Source organism: Diorhabda sublineata, chromosome 6, assembly GCF_026230105.1.
Source record: "Diorhabda sublineata isolate icDioSubl1.1 chromosome 6, icDioSubl1.1, whole genome shotgun sequence".
Classification (NCBI taxonomy): Eukaryota; Metazoa; Arthropoda; class Insecta; order Coleoptera; family Chrysomelidae; genus Diorhabda; species Diorhabda sublineata.
This window is the reverse complement of record NC_079479.1, coordinates 25,489,546-25,513,002: the sequence shown is the minus strand read 5'-3', so window position 1 is coordinate 25,513,002 and position 23,457 is coordinate 25,489,546. Positions and strand designations below refer to the sequence as shown.

The 23,457-nt window shown below is 31.5% G+C and overlaps 1 protein-coding gene across 2 annotated transcripts in view; it reads right to left on the bottom strand.

Moving 5' to 3' along the window:
- The window catches only part of LOC130445058 (protein-L-histidine N-pros-methyltransferase), a 145,294-nt gene that overhangs the window by 119,010 nt on the left and 2,827 nt on the right, over positions 1-23,457 (bottom strand). Inside the window, exon 1 of one of the 2 annotated variants that reach the window (XM_056780548.1) lies at positions 16,324-16,421. The exons of the other annotated variant lie outside the window; for it this stretch is intronic. Within the exon in view, the coding sequence (XP_056636526.1) occupies positions 16,324-16,359 (36 nt within the window). The 5' untranslated portion in view covers positions 16,360-16,421. Of the gene's footprint in view, positions 1-16,323; positions 16,422-23,457 lie in introns of those variants that run through there. 2 annotated transcript variants of the gene reach the window in all.

Here is a 23,457-nt window from a genome sequence, read left to right as displayed (position 1 = left end):
ATAGAAGGGTCATATTATTAGTTTCAGCCATGTTTTTAATGTTGTCTGTCAACATTTCACATAAATCTTCACATAATCTTAACAGATACAGATTAATTTTGATATTTATACAATTTAAACCGCTAGGTTAAAAAGAAGAAACCGAGAAAAAGTTGCGTAAATATTATCCTGAAAGTGTTTTGCCCTTTGGAATAGTTTGTAAATGGTTGGACGCCATGATACCGTTAATTCAAAATTCATAATCTCTGAATAAGAAAACAAATATAAAAAAAGAATGTTGTTCAACAATTTTTTATGTCTATACAAAACTGTATATTATTTGGGTGTCTTAATAGTGCCTGCATAAAATTACAATTAAATCGTTTAGCTTCTATATTAAACTGAGTTACTTAAGAAAGAACCGGTAGAATTTGACTTGTTCCTAATATATGATGTGTAATAGGGTGCTATGAAGAATGTAGGGTCGTTAAAAAATCAATTTCTTTGGCATTGAATCAATGAAACCTTCTCTTTTAACTATGATGCTTTTAATAAAAATTCTATATGGAATTTGTCAAATTTCACTTCATCTATAGCAATAGAAACTTTTGTATGTAAATATTCATCAGCTACTTTTTTATGTGATTTGAAGTTTTGTTTTATATCTTCTGAGTAGTTCCAACTTCCATAACTTCACTTGCCTGTTTGATTTCGTCTGAAAATATGTTCATAGCAACTGTTTTCTTTTCATTTTTCTTAATCCATTCCGTTTAATTCATAAATCCACAATCAAAACTTAAAACGGAAGTCAGTTATTGCTCAAAATAACATCCGGTACCTTGATAAATGGATTTTACATCTCGAAAACGCCAAATTATCGTGTATGAACCCACCAATCCAACAGATCATCAAAGTACTACCAGTTAAATGTTTATGTTACACCAAATATAAGAATAATACGATCGATTTTGATGTTTACATTTCGTAGAAACTATTTAGATAAGAAAATAGTTATAACGAAACTACTGTCTATATCTATAATTATCACACTATCACAAATTTTTTATTCATATTCTAACACCCTTGCTTTTATTATTTTGATTCACAATATTGATATATTCTATCACAATTTCGATAAATAATCGTCGTCTATTTGGTTCCATTCGCTTTTCAGGATATTCCAGAGATATGAAGTGGAAGTTGACACTGCTATCTGACTTCTCTGTCCAATTTGTCCCAAAACAACTCAATCAGGTTGAGGTCAGGCGATTGTGAAGGTCAAATCATTACTTTCAGTAGATTCTTCTTGTCCAATTCTTTCAAACACTTTTTGTATAACTTTGAGAAATGCTGGAAAATACATTTTCTGCCGATCAGGCGCTGATCAGAAAGTATTTTTACTTTAATATTTTTCTATAGCCTTCTTTCTTCAAAATCTCTTCAATTTTTACCAGGTCTCTGTTCGCCCTTCCTCCAAAACATCCCTAAACCATTACAGAGCTTCCAACATGTCAGGATTACTCATGAATCTAACATCCGTTCTTCCTTTGACCACTTATCTCTTAGACGCTAAAACCTCAAACTTTGGCGTTCGATTTTTGTTTTGACGTCTTTGAAAAGTTTTCTTCACTACCACATCTCCAAAAAGGCCAGCTTCTCTCAATCTCATTTTTACTGTAGGAGTAGTCAAAGGCAGATCTCTAGACTGATTGATCTCTGGGCCCGTGAGTCGTCGATCACGTTTACTGATCGATACAAGTTCAGCCCTGAACATTTTCTATCACCAAAGCTTCTGGTGGATACATGAGGTATTGTTAATTTGGCGACAGAGTTACTTTTCACAAAAACGTTTCATACTTATCTACGCATTCCTCTTCACTATTTTTAATAGTATCAACAATTTCGTTATATCCTGTATATATTGTAAGTGAAGCTGTAATCTAGATTGTACATTGAAGTAGTAGATGAAGAAATTTAAAGTAATAAGGTATCACGTAAGAAACTGACTGGAGGGTGAATTGCGAGGGGAAAGTGATAAAGTTATTGTGAGAGAATGATCGATGGGGATATTTAAGATGTTTATACACTGCCCTATAGTTCATAGCCGTTTTAATATTAAAGATTCAAATATTTGATGTTTATCATACTAAACACATTAAGGGCGAAGTACGCATAGGGCAGTTCACCAACTATACATTTGTCTAGAAGCCTAACCGTTGTAAATTGCATTTTTCAACGTATTGAGTAATCTCAACCCTCTCTTGGTTTTGTATTTATTTGACAATTTTTGTTTGTGAAAATAGTGCAACCATGCTTTTTCGCTTTTGGACGATAAAATTAGAAGCTATGTGGATGGCATAGAGGTTATCATATTCTTAACGAATTACAGGTTGGGGTAAGAAACCTAGTCGCTGGATGCAGGTGAATATCTTATCATTTTGAAGGACAGAGACCAAATGGCGCTTGTGAATTATGCTTCTGCAGAGGATAGCCAGAATAAGCCCAGAGAACACTTAGTAGACGCCATAAAAACACAGTAATTTCAATTTACAGCTATAAAAAAGTCCAAAATTAAATAATGAGTGGTGGCGAATCTACCAAAGTACAACTGCATCCAGAGGTTTTCTAGAGATGTTAGAAGGTTTGAAGCAAGGTTACCGGTTAGATTTTCTAAGGATTGAAATGTATAGCATTAAGATATCGAGAGTGTTGTATACGATTTGGATTAGAAATTTAATTATTTGTTGTTTTAGTATAGTTTAGGTGATTTATAGAGACATTTTGTTAATTTTTTTTGTTAATTATCATCAAGTGACAACCTATATAAACATTCCCATTATTTTTTTTAAACAAAGAATTTCATTTCATGTCATGCATCTGCGTAGACGAAATACATTCATTTCTGAAAAAAATCTCATCAAACATAAGTAATTTGGTATTCACGTAGCGACCGTAAGAAAGGCAGGGAAGGAAGGAACCAAGAACGCATTATCTGAAGTATGTGGACATTCGTATTTTGTCTGTGTGACATGTAGACCAGGCCAGTTTGTCACGAGATGTATTTTACGAGTGGTCCCAAAGGCATGCTAACCTCTGTTACGTACCTTCCCTTTTAGCAAACCAGCGACCCGGTGTGTATGTGAGAAAAGAAGGCTTTGATGGAAATGAAACGCGAAGAGGGAGGGATTTTCGTTTCTCTCGCCGCATACAAACTTAGACACAGACGTTACGAGAAGGGGGTATAAATACCCATATATAAAAAATAATTATAACTATAAATTTATTTATAAGTCGGAAATGGTGTCAAAATCTTATTTGGATGAGAGTTAAAAGCCGCATGGTGCTGAATCTAGTGAGTAAAGGTGGTGTGGATGGACAAGAAGATCTGAAGAAATTATTGCACCTTTTTGCGGAGGTATATAGCGATTTTCTGTGGCCTTAATCGATTCATAATTGATAGTTATCAATATAGATGGAAATTCTTTATACCGCTACTCAAACATCAACACTCAGAAATTACTTTATATGACTTACGTCTCCATTAATTTTAAGAAACTTACTTCACGCTACGTTTGTGAGTATATATCACCAACAAGTCGAGAAATTTACATGGGACAAATATCTTAATGTTTGGAAAATAGATCAAGAAATCACCTGCTTGACGAAACTAATCATATTGCATAAATCTTGAAATAGCAATAAAACACGCACAAAATATACTAAAAATAATAATTTATGGAAGTGTTTCATATACGAGGGCAATAATTAATTTAATAAATTTGCTTGTTGTGTATAATTTAAGTTTCGATTGCCTTTAATCTTTTTAAGAAAAACTCAATTGAATCCCTTCAAGAAGGGATTTCTGACACTCCTGTGATTCAAAGTATGGGGTATTGTCCTGCCGGGGCTCTTTTTGTTATGTATCCGAGTTTGTAGAAAAGCCTTTATATACGCATAACGATGGCGGCTAATAGAGGAGCGCGCACGCTAGTGGTAAAAACTCCACGGGAACGTTCCTACAGGAACAAATTGTATTCCGGGAAAGCGCGCGGGATTACAAAACAAATGTAAGTGTTTTCGTGGGATTTTAAAATTACTTTGTCACATATATGAAAATTGAATTTTTTAAATAACGTTCCTTTATGTTTTTCCCGTATTTTAGTACAACACAAAAGGTACTTCTACTGAGAAAATATTCGCTAGCTCATTGTAGTTTAACCAAGGAATTGGTAGTACGAGGGTGGTTGAAATATTAATTGTAATTTATGAATAAACGCGCCAAAAAATCAGTGTAGTGCACTGAATGTTCGACTGGTCCGTTACGAAGCGTAGGGAAAAGCCGGAAGCGCGTAACCTCGCTTTTAAGAATACTTATAGCAATGAGCAAGAAGAAGTTTTTGTTGCGCCACGCCTTATTATTCCTTTTTTGGTCAACTGGAAAACCTTCCTTATATAACCGATTTGTCGCCATGCATTAAATTTTTCTTCTATAAAAAGCTGCTTCTGCTTCCAGGTGTGTTTTGGACCCATCTGCGTACCCTTTTTGGAAATTTGTCAATTTTCTTTATCAGGAAATATGGTTTTGGTATAGAAGTAGGAGCTAGATCTCTGTCCTTTAGTACAGCTATTCGTCCATACTGTGTCATAGTTTTTACCACTAAATATTCTGCACAGAAATTCGGGTTCTTCAAGATTAAGATATCCTGGGGGTTCCTTGTCCCCAGGAGAGTTGACCACACCAAAGTCGTTCATAATGTTAAAACTACATATTGTGAGAAGATTCTAATAGCATTATTACTCTAAATGTGCATGAATTTAATGGCGTTTAATCTGTTCTCCATGTTCGGGAAGACCAATTTCAAAATTTTATACTACTCAACATTCTTTATATGCGAATTCAATTTTTAAATAATATAATTGATGTTAACTTACTTTTGAATATTACTTGATGTGTAAAAAAACCAACTAATGTCACAAAAAATAAGCCTAGGAGGTAAGACGTATTCTATTATTTCACCCAATGATTAATAGTCGGTTGGTTTTAAAACATAAACCTAACCCTCCAAATTTCGATTTTACATCATTTATTGTGCTGATAGACATTGAGATCTATAAAAAATTTTCCAAAAATCTCACCTAGTCGATCGGAATCTGATTGAGCTTAAGGAAGAAAGATTTCGATCTATTTATACTCAACGTGGTTAAAGATATTTATCTATATTTTTGTTATATTGCTATATTGTCTTGATTTTAAGTCTCATTTAATTCAAAATTAGATTGTAAACATGAAAAACATTAAAGTTTTGATCTAATTCGGTTTTATCAAAATATTGAGATCGAAACGTCAATTTACATGTTTTAAAACCTAATGTTCAATCAGGAAAAACCCAGAATCAAGACAACTTAGCAACAAAAACGTAAAAAAGGATTTAAGAAATAAAAAACTCAACAAATCCTTCATATTCTATCAGTACTACATTACTTAATGAGTCGTGTGACTGACACAAAGATGGCGCTGCCATTGTCAAATCCATATGACGTGTAAAATTTCATGACATTTCGATTAGTCAGGGACAGTTATTTAAGTGAAGCTACTTCTATTATTTTCAAGCAATTGCTAATTTATCATTGCTTCTTGATGAAAAAAAAAAATACAGTACAAGCTCAGCAATGGCTGTTATACGGACTCTGCTCTATCGAAAACAACTACAATTATACATGAACATTTGACCATGAGAAAGCTTTCTCAAAGTGGGTGCCGCGTTTACTCACACTCGATCAAAAACAACAACGTGGGATTTGTTTTCCAAGTCAAAGTCCTGTAGCATCAACAGATTTCTTAATTTTTGTTTCTAAAATGGTGAATATAATAATAAAACTACTGTATATTCGAAATTTTACACATGCCTTTTGGGTTGGTTTACAAATATGATCCAACTGACGTTCCCGCATAACGAATGTGAATTTAAAATGTATCAAGGGTGTCAGATTTCGGATTCGATTCCGAATATTCGATACATACATATATTTTTACTTAAGAACGACGTACGGTGGGTAGAAACTAGTGCACAATATATGGGAATTTATGTATTTCCGAATACCTCGAGGCGTTCGCATCACGTTTTGATTGTACAAAAAAAAATAGCGACCGAAAAATATCAGATAAATTTCTTTGGAAGAATTGGTTTCATTTTGAATTGTTTTATTGAGGGAAATTCTACAAAGGCATAATTTCCTTTAGTGGAGTTTGAAATGTAAACGGAATGCGAATTGATGGTGGGTCGTTTCTAAAGTGGCGACGCGTTCTCGCGGGGATCGTTCTAGAAGTTATACGTGTCGTTATAAAATTTAACATTAATTAGATTTTGAATTTTCGAATAAATCAACTTTAATAAATCTTTTGATTCCCACTAAATTAAGTAGATTAGACTAGGTGGAAGTGATTGGTACGCATTTTATTGTGAAAGATATATATAGGGTGTTTTTAAAAACTATACTATAAGAGGAACCATCACGTCATAATAACCAAACAAAAGATTTCAGATCCTGAACAGGATTATATTGCAGCTTTAAGAAAGAAAACAAGTAAAGGGGCCACTCACAAATTACATCACACGTTAATGGGGTAGAAGGGGGTCGACGAAGTGCGATAATGAGGTAGTAAGAGGGGTCCTAAATTTCGTGACATCACATTTCAAAATCTATCTATTAACGTAAACTACATTTTACATTATAAAAAGCCACAAATCAACACAAGCAATTACATAAAAGGCAACAAGCAGTTTTACCTATTCCGAAGTTTCCTCCTCAAAGAATTGCTGCTAGACGTGCCAGAAAATGGATGATGACGATGATGCTGATGAAAAAGATGTTGACACAACTAATGTTTATGACATTAACAACTCAAACGAGAACGAAGTGACTGCTATACCAGTTAAGAAAAAATTAAAGAAGCGGATTCAAAGTCCATGGACTCTAAGTTTATATCATTAATTAATATAATTCTATTAAGATTTTTTGTTTTGTTAATTTCTTTAATTAATACAATTAATCGTTTTATGCTTTGTTAATTGTTTTATATGATGTTGATTTTATTAAAAATTAATTTAAATGATGATAAAATTGATTTCGGAATCGCTGTTTTCATTCAGTAATTTCTAAATGTAATTTGCAAAATATATGACGTCACGCCAAAGTGGGGGGAGTCTCAAAAATGTGACGAGGACGGGGGGGGGGCAAAAAATCATTAAATTCGTGTGACGTAATTTATGGATGACCCCAAATAAGTCGTTGCATTCTCGGCGCCAGAGATCGTAGCGCAAAAATTAATGTAATTTGCAAAATATGTGACGTCACACTTGGGTAGGGGGAGTTGTTTCTTTGTTAGGCCTGCAGGTTGTCATGATGCTATTATTCCACATGTTGATAAACACTTTCCTCTCAACTTGTGTTTTTTACTTTTCCCATATTTTGCGTTCCTTGTTATCATAAGTAACTAAAGTAGGTATTTCATTAGGTTCTAGTTACTCATATGGGACGTTTCATTATCATTCTTATCATTATAAACAATTTCTTATTTGTTGATTGATGTTGGTCTATCAAAATCACAGATTTAGTTGCCATTTTCTTGGATGTGGAACATGGGAATAGTTATTTTAAGTTTCATTGAGGATTATTTTTATATTGTTACTCTGAATAGTTCTTTCTTCACTGGAAAATTTTTTCCGTAGAATATTATAATGACTATTTAATACAGAAAGGGATTTTTCAAGTAACTCTGCTACTATCACCACCCAAATGTTCCGCCCCATCGACATTCTAAACCAGCTTACAATTCTTTTCTTTTGAAGTATTTTGAGGGAAGGTTTCGTAATGACGTGCCTCTGATAATCCATGCATATTCAGGGACGAAAGCAGCCGAAAACTACCCCACCTACCACACACAGACACACACACACACATTCGGGATTCTTTATTTTCCGAATCGAGGAAAAGATTTGATGCAAATACGACCGTTTATCGACAGAATCGGGTCCCTATACGAGAGTTGCTATTTAAGTTTTAAGATATGGCAACACTGATGTGAATATGTCAAATCTGACATTTTTAATGGTGAACGTACTCAGAACGTGTTGTTGTACGAGTGCTATTTGAGTTTTTTACAGATACTTTTATTTTAGTGAAAAAATAGGATTAAATTACGAACATTTTGATATTGCCAGATCGTCATGAGACATACTGTGAGATTGGGGCATACTTGGGCATTAATTTCACTATCATACATTCAATAATACATGAACGTTTGGCTGTCAAAAAGGTTTGCGTTGACAATCGCTCAAAGAAGCTCGTGTTGATCAGTGGAAAGAATGCTGAAAAAATCGATTGTGTGGGATTTTCAAGACAAGCCAAATCCAACATTATTGTTTAATGTTCTAAATATTTTTGGGTATACGGCTCTGCTTTTATTTCGTCTTCGCCAACAAAAACCTTGGGGGCTGCCAATCAACGTACACACATACGGGATGTAGAGTTTAAGATCATTATTGAATCGGAAAATTGGAAAAATCTATTGGATAATACTTAGTGTAAGAAAAGTGATGGAGGAAAAGAAAAGGGAATGCTGTTAGTGCGAGTTTAAATTTTCGCAATAACAAATTCCAACGTCATAACTTTGTAATAATTAATGATACAATTCTCATAGTTGTCTGCGAGAAATAATCACTGAATGTGTTCGTCAAACCGAAGACCATCTCATGAATATTTATACAGTGTATGCATAGGAAATCGCGCCTTTGGTAACTCGCATTATTTATTATTCATACCCCCAAAACAAAAAAAGAAGAATTATTAATTGGTCCCGTCATAGACGTAGCTTTTTGGCTTACTGGAGGGTATGGGAGATTTATAGAAGCAATTTCGTCTCTCGACACGTTCAAGTATATGTTTAAATAATTAAAAAAAGCTGTTGTTATAACACCCTATAAAGATTTGACGTAAATAAGCTAGGGGCAAACAAATTCGTATGTTTTCAAAGATTTTGACTTTACATTTCGTATCTAGTATCATGAAGAATTTGTGTGAGCGGAAGAACTACTGTGAATAAACTAGGATGATGAGAATCAGCCACAGATGTCGAATGTTACATCGACGACAATATAAATAATTGCTAAAAAGAGGCTTATACCATGTGCTCATGTCTCACTAAGATACGACCGGAATTTTTATATTAAACTAAGTAAATAATCTACATGGTTGACCTACAGTTTATTACAAAAATTTCGATTTTTATAGTAAATTTTCGAAATATTTTCGAAAAAGCGATATTTAACTAATTATATAACTAAGTTTTATACAATTTTACACACCTACAATTTTTGATTGCAGTTTTTTATATCTTCTTATATATTCGAGGCATTCACAAAAAAATTTGTTAAGGGTAGTTTTTTACTATTTTTACCCTGAAATTGACATTTTAAAACTATCAAATACTATAGAATTGCTTTACAACGAATTTTAGTATTTGATTTGAATTTGTTTCTACGTCTTCTAATATTTTCGAGATATTTCCAGATAAATTGTTTCCTAGGGTAGATTTTAACTATTCCTACCTCAAAATGGACATTTTCGAAGTATCAAATTTGTCAAATATGATTTAAAAGGAATTTAAATGTCTACATTCATTTGTTCGAAACTTTTTCTTATAGCTTCGTATATTTTCGAGATATTTTCAAAACTCGTGAGCTTTGGGGTAGTTTTTGAACACCTTCACCCATTTTAAAACTATCAAATCCATCAAAACTCTCTTAATACGAATGTATTAAAGATGTTATGTTCCATATTAAAACTGTTTCCTATATCTCCGTATATTTTGAGAAACATTTTTTAATAAGTGAATTTTAGGGTGGTTCCAACTCCATAATTTAATATTTCGGAACTATCAAATACATCAAGAGTGATTTAATACGAATTTACAGATAATTTCAATCCCCATATTTTTTATTATAAACTGTTTCCATATCTTTGCTTCCTAAAATGAATTCCTAACCTCAAAATGGAAATTTTTCAAATAGAAATCATTTAAACGTTTTCTTAAACCAAATTACAATAAAAAATGTATTTTCGCTTTTTCATTGAAGGTATGTATGTATGTGTCTCCCTTTCTTGCTATTATACTGGGAAACCTAGTGTTTACAGCGGTTCTGTTAATGCCACTCCTTAGAAAGTTCAGAATGTGGGATGGCTGTAACTGTCAGAGATCTTGGTCTTCTATTTCATGTGCTACCAAGTGTAGTGCTCTGGAGTTCCTTAGTGTTTTACACTACGAATGTGGATAGATATTTTGTCCTCTGTGCAAAAAAATCTACACGTCGCATCATCTGCTAGCGTCTTAAGGTGTCTATGGGACTCCTGTTGGTATTCGTAGATTATTCTTAATTAGGTTAATATATTCAGGAGATTTTCTCTGGTTATAGTTTCCCAGAAGAGTCTTTGCCTATCTCATCCTCTGTAGGTTGTCCCAATAAAAGGTTTTGCTCCTATCTACCTTCTTTCCAAAGATTTTCGAATGTTCTGTAGCTGATACCACAGAAAGGTTCAGATCCCATGAAGAGCTTGTCTGCCCCCGCTTTTGCGAGCTTATCAGCTATTTCATTTCCCCTAACTCCTATGTGTGTTGGAATCCATTGTTCGCAATTTTTTTGCCTGGTTCGTTTAATTTTTTAGGCAATCCCAAACGAGTTTGGATTTTATGTTATTGGAGCTTGAAGCTCTAATGGTTATCGAACAGAATGATGATTTTCTATTTGCGACAGTTTTTGTATAAATTGAACTAGACGCATTTTTCAATTGCATAAATTTCTGCTTGAAAAATGCTTGGTTTGTTGCCAAAACTTCCACCATATATACCATTTAATGTATTGAGGTAAGTTTTTTCTCAAAACTTTTTCGATGCATTATCCTGAGGCGCCTCCCAAGTTTGGTTATTATTGAGGGACGGTTTTTTTTGGCGATTTCGTGTCTGAAGATTCTAAGTGATGTTTTTTCTACCACGCTTTCCTTTATTATGTAGAGAGGTGGGGGATTTGAAATCACTTCTAGTGAGCTGTTGGGCATGATTTCATGGTCCCGGTTGCACATATGCAAGCCAGTATTTGTACCATGGAGAGATTATTCCTCGTAGTTTTCAAACTAGTTCTAGTACCCCAAACCGCTGTCCCATATGTGGTGATTGCTTTCACAATTGCCGTGTATATCCACAGTAGTATCTTTGGGTTACAACACCAATTCCAGCAAGTTTCTGCATACCATTAGGGTTTTTGTCCCCAAATATTTTCCCTATTTTTAACTCAATGACCTGCCGGACTAGCTTGATAGGCTTGAGGTTGAGTTTTTTCTTCCTAGAGAAGGAAATGGCCCTTCTCCAAGGCTCTGGTATGAACCCTAGCTCTAGATTGCTTCTACTAGGGCGAATCAAATGTGGTAAGATAACCTTCTGTACTCTTTGAAGGAGGGATGGGAAGATTCCGTCCATTCGTGGGGACTTGAACTACATACTTATTTTGTAATTGTAGTTTCTCTTAAAGTTTTGCTATGTTGTACCATTTTGTTTTCTGAGGCTGAAGCGCCACTTCCGGGAAAGTGAATTTTAAATGGAAGGAAATTTGAATCTTCATTTTATACGACTACGAAATGTTATTTTACGGACACTCTGTATTACATATTTATATCAGTCACCTTGGTAGAGAAGCCAATGATCTGAAACATTGTCTAGGGAGTAATTGCTAGCAATTAGTTTTTATGATTTAGTGAGATTGGCGGCAATTATATTTAAACGCGTTTTATCTAGCTCTAGCGTCAACGAAGAAGAATGAAAGACTGAAGATTAATACACTTTTCTTCGGGTTATAAAATTCGTTACGATAAAGTTGATAATACTAGGTGAATGCAAAAAGTTTTGAAATACCAGCACCATCCGTCTCATAAAAGAAATTATTTACATTTTGAACCAAAGTTTCGTAGGGCTTTTATTTGCAGTAGAGGTTCAATGAAGTGGGACACTTATGAGTATTTTCCTCTCGTGAAGATATTTTTTCTCACCTGTCAACAACAATTAAGGATCTTCTAAAGGGGATTTACGACAAACGTTTGTAATAATATGGAAAAGAAATGTCGGAAACAAAAAAAGCCCGGGAGTGTTTTTTTTTTAATTTCAGTAGGATCTGATTAATGAGCATCCGGGCAAACAATAGAGAACAGTTATTAAAACGTATTTAAATGACGAAGCGTTCGTTTCAAATGACAATTAAACTGTCTGGTAGTAATTAATGAATCTTGATTAAGGTATGGAACGATTAGTTCTACTTCGAAATGGGAAGGTATATTTTTCGATGAAAAACAGTGACTCTGCGTTTTCGTAAAATTAACAGAATTACTAATTGTGATATTTCCAAAGTGCATACATCAGAGAAAAATAATTTCCTAATTGACAGTTTCACTGGGTAGAACACAAAAACTGAATGATTTTGTCGTTCGAGACAATTTTTTTCAAAAATACAAACAGGACCCAGGGACGAAGCTAAAAAGTATCTAGGTTTTATCTAATTTTTAAGCGACAAATCTAAGAACAATTTTTGATGAAAATTCATTCGCAAACAACTTTATATCCAATTTAGTATCAGGAATACAGATTTTTGACCTAAGTACAGTTAAAAAAGCAATTTTTTAATTGAAAAAAGAAATTTTTGACGGAGATAAACTATGAAAAGACAATTTTAAATATTTATTCAAATAAACCAAATTTTTGACAAAATTAAACTCAGGCAACACAATTTTACATTAGGAAAACCAATTTTTAACATAATTTCACTTAAAAAAGCAGCTTTTCATAAAATTTTAGTCAGAAATATCAAGTTTTGACCTAATTAACTACAAAAAAGCAATTTTTCAACCAAATCAAACAGAGAAAACCAAAAGTCAAACAAAACGTCAGTTTTAGGCAACAATTGACTAAGAAGACGACAATCACAGTAGCAAATGAGAAAATTATTTCGACCAAATTATGCTTATAAAATCATATTTTGACCTAAGTAAGCTCAGAAAATCATTTTCATTACATAAAATTCCGAAGAATCATTTTTTTCACTGAAATGAAAGAAAAACATTCAATTTTCGAGTTAATTAAAATAGAAATTTTTTTTGCCAAATTCATCTCAAACAAGCCATTCTCCATCAATTCAAACCAGATCTAAATCATATTTTAATCTTATAAAGCTCAAAACATGACTTTTTGAATAAATTAATCTCAGAAATAATATTTTGACCAAATTAAGCCAAGAAAATGAATGAACAATTTAAGCACAGAAAGGATCATATTTTGACCAAGTTAATGTCGGAAACCATATTTTATTTCAAAAATGATCATATTTTATCCAAATAAAGCTCAGAAAACCTTATTTAGATCAAATTAAAACCAGAAAAAAATGTTCACCAAATTAAGTCTAGAAAACAACCATATTTGTTCCAAAATGATGTCCATATTTTGATAAAATTAATCTCAGAAAATCGTATTTAGAACAATTTAACCACAAAAGAATAATATTTTGATCAAATTAACCTCGGAAACCATAAAATTTTCCCCAAATTAAGCTTAGAAAATCATATTTTGATAAAATTAATCTCAGAAAATCGTATTTAGAACAATTTAACCACAAAAGAATAATATTTTGATCAAATTAACCTCGGAAACCATAAAATTTTCCCCAAATTAAGCTTAGAAAATCATATTTTGATAAAATTAATCTCAGAAAATCGTATTTAGAACAATTTAACCACAAAAGAATAATATTTTGATCAAATTAACCTCGGAAACCATAAAATTTTCCCCAAATTAAGCTTAGAAAATCATATTTTGATAAAATTAAGCTTAGAAAATCATATTTTGATAAAATTAATCTCAGAAAATCGTATTTAGAACAATTTAACCACAAAAGAATAATATTTTGATCAAATTAACCTCGGAAACCATAAAATTTTCCCCAAATTAAGCTTAGAAAATCATATTTTGATAAAATTAATCTCAGAAAATCGTATTTAGAACAATTTAACCACAAAAGAATAATATTTTGATCAAATTAACCTCGGAAACCATAAAATTTTCCCCAAATTAAGCTTAGAAAATCATATTTTGATAAAATTAATCTCAGAAAATCGTATTTAGAACAATTTAACCACAAAAGAATAATATTTTGATCAAATTAACCTCGGAAACCATAAAATTTTCCCCAAATTAAGCTTAGAAAATCATATTTTGATAAAATTAATCTCAGAAAATCGTAGTTAGAACAATTTAACCACAAAAGAATAATATTTTGATCAAATTAACCTCGGAAACCATAAAATTTTCCCCGAATTAAGCTTAGAAAATCATATTTTGATAAAATTAATCTCAGAAAATCGTATTTAGAACAATTTAACCACAAAAGAATAATATTTTGATCAAATTAACCTCGGAAACCATAAAATTTTTCCCAAATTAAGCTTAGAAAATCATATTTTGATAAAATTAATCTCAGAAAATCGTATTTAGAACAATTTAACCACAAAAGAATAATATTTTGATCAAATTAACTTCGGAAACCATAAAATTTTCCCCAAATTAAGCTTAGAAAATCATATTTTGATAAAATTAATCTCAGAAAATCGTAGTTAGAACAATTTAACCACAAAAGAATAATATTTTGATCAAATTAACCTCGGAAACCATAAAATTTTCCCCAAATTAAGCTTAGAAAATCATATTTTGATAAAATTAATCTCAGAAAATCGTATTTAGAACAATTTAACCACAAAAGAATAATATTTTGATCAAATTAACCTCGGAAACCATAAAATTTTCCCCAAATTAAGCTTAGAAAATCATATTTTGATAAAATTAATCTCAGAAAATCGTATTTAGAACAATTTAACCACAAAAGAATAATATTTTGATCAAATTAACCTCGGAAACCATAAAATTTTCCCCAAATTAAGCTTAGAAAATCATATTTTGATAAAATTAATCTCAGAAAATCGTAGTTAGAACAATTTAACCACAAAAGAATAATATTTTGATCAAATTAACCTCGGAAACCATAAAATTTTCCCCGAATTAAGCTTAGAAAATCATATTTTGATAAAATTAATCTCAGAAAATCGTATTTAGAACAATTTAACCACAAAAGAATAATATTTTGATCAAATTAACCTCGGAAACCATAAAATTTTTCCCAAATTAAGCTTAGAAAATCATATTTTGATAAAATTAATCTCAGAAAATCGTATTTAGAACAATTTAACCACAAAAGAATAATATTTTGATCAAATTAACCTCGGAAACCATAAAATTTTCCCCGAATTAAGCTTAGAAAATCATATTTTGATAAAATTAATCTCAGAAAATCGTATTTAGAACAATTTAACCACAAAAGAATAATATTTTGATCAAATTAACCTCGGAAACCATAAAATTTTTCCCAAATTAAGCTTAGAAAATCATATTTTGATAAAATTAATCTCAGAAAATCGTATTTAGAACAATTTAACCACAAAAGAATAATATTTTGATCAAATTAACCTCGAAAACCATAAAATTTTCGCCAAATTAAGCTTAGAAAACAAACATATTTGGTACAGAATAAGATCAGGTAACTCCAGAAAATCTTATTTGGAACAAATTAGGCACATAAATAACGATAGTTTGACCAAATTAATCTCGGAGAACCATATTATGACCAAATTAGGCTCAGAAAATAATATTTTTACCAAATGGAAATGGAAATAATATTTCGCTCAGAAAACAAAAATATTTTGTAGAAATAAAGCTGGGTAAACTAAATTTTATTCAAATTAAGCTCAGAAAATCAGACTTTGACTTGACTAGAGATCAGAAGAACCATTTTTTTGGCAGAAATAGACAGAAAAAATTGAAAATTAAGAAGAAAGCCAATTTTCATAAAATTGGATTTAAATAAACCATTTTTGACCAAATTAAACTCAGGATATTTTGGCAAAATTGAAACTCAAAAGACTATATATACTATTTTTAGTTACACCAAAGTTTTCTCTCAACGTACACAATTGATCATCCTTCATATATGCCAGATTTGTCCCCCCCAAACGAATAACAAAATTTAAAATCGAAATATCTTTCTTCCCAGATGAGTTTAAAAATAATAAAACATTAATGGGAAAATGTTTTAAGCTTGATAGAGACTATATTGAAATTTATACTAATTTTTTAATTAAAAAAGGATTAGGGGTTGAGTAAAGAGATGGGAAATCATTAATATTATTAGTGCAAATACTCACGTTCATTTTTAATTTATCATTTTCTCCAAAAACCATTTTTTTTTAATATACAACACTCAATTCACTTATGTACACTCTTCAAATTTAAATCGGCAACTGAATGCGATAACCTCAAAATATGCATAACGATTATTCTTATCGGGATAATAAAGATTATTTAACAATGACGTTATTATTAATATAATATTCTATTCTATTTTTTTATCTTATATTTGTCAATATTTGTTAATAATTATTATTAAATTGTTATTACTACTTCCTACTAGGTGCGTGTGTTTGCTATCTATAGTGTTTCTAAATATATTTTGAGTTCGTATAGATAATAAAATACACTAAAACAAAATGTCTTGAGGAACCTACCGGGTAATTTTGATTGATATTTTTGTCCAAAATTTATAAAACAACCAAGGAGAGTTCCCGGTCCACTCAAGTGTTTTGGTAAGTGACCAGAAGGAAGTCAGCATTTCAATAATTAGGTGTAGTACTTTTATGACATTTTTGTCCAATTTAGTATGTATAGTTTTATTCAGAAAACTGAAAATTTGTGGGAATTAAATTCAGGAGAGCCACTTTTGCACAATTTAGCCTAAATATCTTTAGAAAAACAATTTCTGATCGAATTTGACTCAGAAAACTTAATTTTTCATAGAAATGGACCCAGAAAAGCCAATATTACCCAATTTAGTATCTGGAAAACCAAATTTTGGTACAGTTGGACTCAGAAAACTCAATTTTTCACAAAATTGGAACCAGAAACCTCAATTTTCAATACAATTCATCCCAGAAAAGCCACTTTTTGTAGAAGGAAAGCAAATTTTTAGCCAAAGTTTTTGACTCAGATAAGTAACCCAATTTTGAACAAATCAAAATCCAGGAAAGCCACATTTTACCTAATTCAGTAAAAGAAAGACCAATTTTGAGCCTTAATAACCACTCAAGAAAGTGACTTCTCTACAATTACGTAACAGAAAAGCCAACAAAAACATATTCGACATAGAAATTCAATACTTGACCGATTTTAAGTCAGTAAACTCAATTTTTGATTTCGTATAAGGAAAACAAATTTTTTGGTATAACTACGTAAGTTTAACTAAAATCACTATTGCTAAATAACCATATAAAAGCAATTTTTTACCAAATTTGGCTGAGAAAACCGCATTTTTGATAAAATTAAACTCAGGAGAGCTGTATTTTGTCCAATTTAGTATCAGGAAAATCAATTTTAAGCGTATGAAACTTTATAAAAGCAATTTCTGACCGAATTTAGCTCAGAAAACTCAATTTTTGATGAAGTTAAGCCCAGAAGAGTTACTTTTTGTCCAATTTAGTATCAGGAAAGCCAATTTTCAGCGTAAAAAATCTTATAGAAGCAATTTCTGACTGGAATGGGCTCAGAAAACTCCATTTTGATAAAATTAAACTCATAAGAGTTACTCCATATCAAATTTACTATCAGAAATCCCAATTTTCAGCGTAAAAAATATTATAGAAGCAATTTCTGACTGAATTGGGCTCAGAAAACCCCATTTTGATAAAATGAAACTCAAAAGAGCTACCCTATATCCAATTTACTATCAGAAATTGGGAAAAAAGTGAAAAACCCTATAAAAAACAAGTTTTGACTGAATTTAGTTAGGAAAACTCCATTTTGGTAGAATTATACTCAAGAGAGCTACATTTTGTCCAATTTATAATTAGAAAAACCAATTTTCAGTACGAAAAATCTTATAAAATCATTTTCTGACGGAATTTGACTCAGAAAACTCAATTTTTCACAGAATTGATTTTTGAAAAGCCACGTTTGTCAATTTAGTATCCTGAAAGCCAGTTTTTAAGCAAATTCGTCTTAAAAAAGCAATTTTCTGAAAGACTTTCAAACATTCGATATAGAAAACACAATATTTAGCAAAATTATATTCGGGAAAACCACTTTTGTTCAATTTCGTATGAGATAGTTATGAATAAATTGTTATCTATGTTTGAAGTTTCTAAAATAGCTTCGAATCTTTTTATTTAATTATTACTATCTATCGATCCGGTTCAAATAGAAGATGTATTATTATGGAGAGAGTTCGATAGAATTGTTAAGGAAATTGCTTCATGAAAGCTTACATGCTTTAAAAATTCTTTTTTAACTTAAAGAACCATATTGAAACGATACCACTAATATGCTTAAGGACTTTTCCGACTGAAAAATCAAAGGATTTGAAATCTGCGCGACTGTCCACATCATCAGCTTTACCATCTAACATGGGTGTAGTAGAAAAAAATATCAATACTTTGAATAATATATAATTTTGTAAAATAATGTAAAAATAAGAGAACGTCCCTGGACCCACCTACGTCAAATCTCCTCTTTCTTTGTCGCTTTTTTTCGCGAAAAAGCATTGGGATTTAAAAATCCCTATAGTGACTGGTTGGTTCTGATGGCACTTAATTCCCCCATCGCGAATAGATTACATAAATAATCCAGTGTGGTTGTGCAAACTCAATTATCGTCATTTCGTTCATTTTTTGGGGGTTTTATAATTTCGAGTGGTTATTTCTAGGGGTATCACCCCAAATAGTAGCGAAAAGAATCGATGGAAATCTAGAAACGCATTGAGTAATTGAGAAAGTATTTGAACTGCTTATTTTTTTGTGTTTTTAATATTATTTTCGAAAATTAGAATTACTGATATTAGAAAGTGTATAGACTGAGAGGAAGCGCATCTTAAAATTGTTTTCACTGAACCACTATACTACAGTGTGTCCTTAACTATCAGGAAAGCCAATTTTTAGATTAATCCGATTTGGAGAAGCAATTTTTCAACCGAATTTGACTGAGAAAACTACATTTTTCACAGAATTGAATCAAGAAGTTACTTTTAGCCAAAATCCTCTTAGAAAATGAAGTTTTAACCGATTATGACTCATAAAACTCAATTTTTGATAAAATTATTCTCATAACAGACATATTTATTCAGTTTGGTATGAGAAAGGCCAATTTTTACCTGAATTCGACTAGGAGAAGCAATATTTTGACCGAATTTGAATACATTTATGATAAAAATATACTCAGAACCGACAAATTTATACTATTTAGTATCAGAAAGGCCAATTTTTATCTGAATTTGACTTGGAATAATAGTTTTTTCACCGAATTTGACTCAGAAAACTACATTTTTCACAAAATCTAGAATCTAGAATAACTACTAGGCAAAAATCCTCTTAGAAAAGCAATTTCTTAACCGATTCTGACTCATAAAACTCAATTCTTGATAAAATAATGCTCAGAACATACATATTTATTCAGTTTGGTATCAGAAAGGCCAATTTTTACCTGAATTCGACTTGATAAAGCAATTTTTTAACCAAATTTTACTGAATTTTTGTTAATATTATACTCAGAACAGACAGGTTTATTCAACTTAGTATCAGCAAGTCAATTTCACCTGAATTCGACTTGGAAAAGCATTTTTTTTAACCGAATTTGACTCATAAACCTTAATTTCTGATAAAATTATACTCAGAACAGACAGATTTAATCAATTTAGATCAGCAAGGTCAATTTTCACCTGATATCGACTTTCAACTGAATTTGACTTAGAAAACTCAATTTCTTATAAAGTTATTCTCAGAACACACATATTTATTCAATTTAGTATCAGAAAGGTCAATTTTTATCTGAATTCGATTTGGAAAAGCAATTTTTAATCTATTTTGAATCAGAATCCTCATTATGGACCAAATTTAAACCCAGGACAACCACTTTTTATCAAATTCAGTACCAAGAAAGCCAATTGTAAGCTGAATTCGACTTGGGAAAGCAAACCGGAACCAGACATCTCAATTTCTGACAGAAATGCCAATTTTGAACCAACGCCGATTCTTAAAAGGAATTTTTTGGCAGAATTTGACTCAGAAAACTCAATTATTAACCACACTGAACTGACAAAAGTGACTTTTACCCAAGATAATTCGGAGTTTGTACAAATATCTCTGAGCTGAAGCTCCTTCAAACCTTATTATTAACATCAGGACCTTCCAAGCACAGAACTTTCTACGCGAATCGCATTATGGAATCCCAACCTCTTGTAAACTCCACAAGTCTTAATTTTTAAGTGATCATATCTATAATGACCTTACATACACATCACATTATAAAATTTCCTCGAATAAAAAACATAAATAAAGTTTTCCTATTGTTATCACAACATAATCTTTCAACAATTCTTAAAACGAGATCTGTTTTTGGACGCAGTTTCCGAAAAACGTCTGTTGATTGCCTGACCACATAGTAAAACTAATCCTATTAGTCCTTACAGATTGATATGTAGTGTGGATTTAGCGTCGAATGTGAAGATCAGATAGGTGAGCACTTAAACAGTTCGTGCCTCATTTGACAGTTTGCGAGATTAGAGCCCCTCCGGGGTATAATTCGCCCGAGATTTCATTTCATTTACTTTTTCTTTCATTCGATGTGGAAAGAAACGGCTATAACAACGACTATTAAGATAAAGTATTCAAATTAATTAAAATACTAACAACGCAAGGATTTTAAACTAGTTTTTGAAAAGGAGTAAACATTTGAACTAAACAAATAATATGCAGTTAAATCTAGATAAGAATTATACATCATTATCCTGCCCGATAGCAAATCTAGGAAATCATATTTTGACCAAAGTAGGCTCCGAGAACGGTCATATTTTATCCAAATAAAGCACAGATACCCATATTTTGACTCAATTGAGAGCAGAAAATGAAATTTTCAACAAATGAAACTTAGAAAACAACATATTTGGTTCCAAATAAGCTCGGAAAATTATATGTTGACAAAATCAATCTCGGAAACTATATTTTGAACCAATTAGACTCAGAAAACGATCATACTTTATCCAAATAAAGAACAGAAAACCATATTTCAACTCAATTAAGAACAGAAAATGAAATTTTAACCAACTGAAGCTTAGAAAACAACCATATTTGGTCCAAAATAAGCTCGGAAAATTATATTTTGACTAAATCAATCTCGGAAACCATATTTTGAACCAATTAGGCTCAGAAAACGATCATATTTTATCCAAATTGAGTTTAGAAATCAACCATATTTGATTCAAAATGAGGTCCAAAATCTCGAAAACAATATTTTGTTTAAATTAGGCTTAAAAAATGATCATATTTTATCCGAATAAAGCTCAGAAAACCATAATTTGATCAAAGTAAGAGAGAAAAATAAAATTTTCACCAAATTAAGCTTAGAAAACAAAAATAATTGGTCCATAATAAGGTAGGAATAACCATATTTTCCACAAATTAGTCTAGAAACTATATTTCGACCAAATTTGATTCAGAAAACAATTATATTTTATCCAGATAGACCTCAGAAAACCATATTTCGACCAAATTAGGCTCATAAAATCATATTTTAACCGACTAGAAAACTGAAAATATTTGGATCAAATTAAGCTCAGAAAACAAATATATTTTGTAGAAAATAATCTGGGAAACTACATTTTATTTAAATTAAGATCAGAAAATCAGATTGTGATTTCTAAAGATCAAAAGAACCATATTTTCGACCGAAATAGACAGAAAAAATTAAAAATTAAGATGGAAGTAGCTAATTTTCATCAAATCGGACTCAGATAAGCAATTTTTGACCAAATTGAAACTCAAAAGACTATATATGTATATACCATTTTTGTCTATTTTGGATCTATAAAACAAGTAAGTTACACCAAAGTTTTCTCTCAAGATAAAGTATTCAAATCAATTAAAATTTGAACTAAACAAATAATACTGTTGAATCTAGATAAGAATTATAACAAACAATGGGAATGCCTGGACAAGCTGAACAAGCTACGCAAAAAAATGAAGTTTCAGATACACATTGAAGTGGAGGGAAACGAAATAATTAACACGATTAAGGATTAACTCGATAAAGTAGGGATAGAGAAATCCTTCATATGACTTAAGCCCTTCTGTTGTATCAGCTACAGAATAATATAGAAAGCATTGTAAATGAAAGTACATAGAGGTAAACCAGTTACTGAGACAGGCAAAGACTCTCCTGGGAAACTAACCAGACTTAGCAAATAATGCAGCTTGCAGATTATGTTGCACAGAGACGAAACCTCTCTCGAAGTATGAGGAGACACTACGGAACTCCAGAGCACTACACTTGGCAGCGTTTGAAATAGAAGACGAAGATTCCTGGCAGAGATGAATAAGAGGAATGAAAACCTTCACATTCTATTGTTAAGATCGAATATCTAATAAAGCCATTATCTTATTTAGTTCCAAGTTATTCGAAAATAAATATTGTTTTTAAACATCGACAATCGCTGCGTTAGAGCCACATGGTAATAGTATTTTTATGAGGTGCTAGTAACTAATTCCTTTGTTTTCATTTCCCATCGATTAATAATAATTATTCAGCTTCTAATAGCACAACTTATTATTACCTGAGGTTATAAGGGTTTGTTTACAACAACTGCAGAGAAGACGTCTTAAAATGGAAAAATGCTTGAAATTAGCAGTGAAGTGCGTTCTGCCATTATTAAAGTGAACAACACTGAGTTTTTTTATCATTGACAATAGTAAAACTCTTGCTAAAGCCACAAAACAAGAAAAAATTGATGCAGTGGGTACTTGCCTATCGAAATTGGACTGAGAAAGATCTTTGTATCGATGAATCAAAGTTTAAGCTATTCGGTTCAAAACGAACAATTACATTCGACGCAGTGCCCAATCATGCCCTATCAGGCTTCGTTGTAGCTCAAGTATAGTCTGGGGTTGATTTTCTAGTCATGAAACTGGAAATTTGATTAAAATTGATTGAATTTTGAAGAAGGAACAGTACAAAAAAAATTTAAAACAAAATGCCGTTCTTTCGGATTTGCCATTAATTGGAGATGGATTAATTTCTAAATTATAGAGAGGATATTATGAAGAGAAAGAGACAAAAGGAGTATTAGTAGATCCCGGATCTCAATCCTATTGATTTTTTGTAGGAAGAGATTGATAGGAACTGTTAGTGTCGAATACCTCGAACGCAGCATATTTGACAGCTCGAACGCAAGTACTAGGTTGCCGCGAAAAAAAGAAAAAGAAGAACATTGACATCAATAAAAAAAACTGTAATTGCTAATA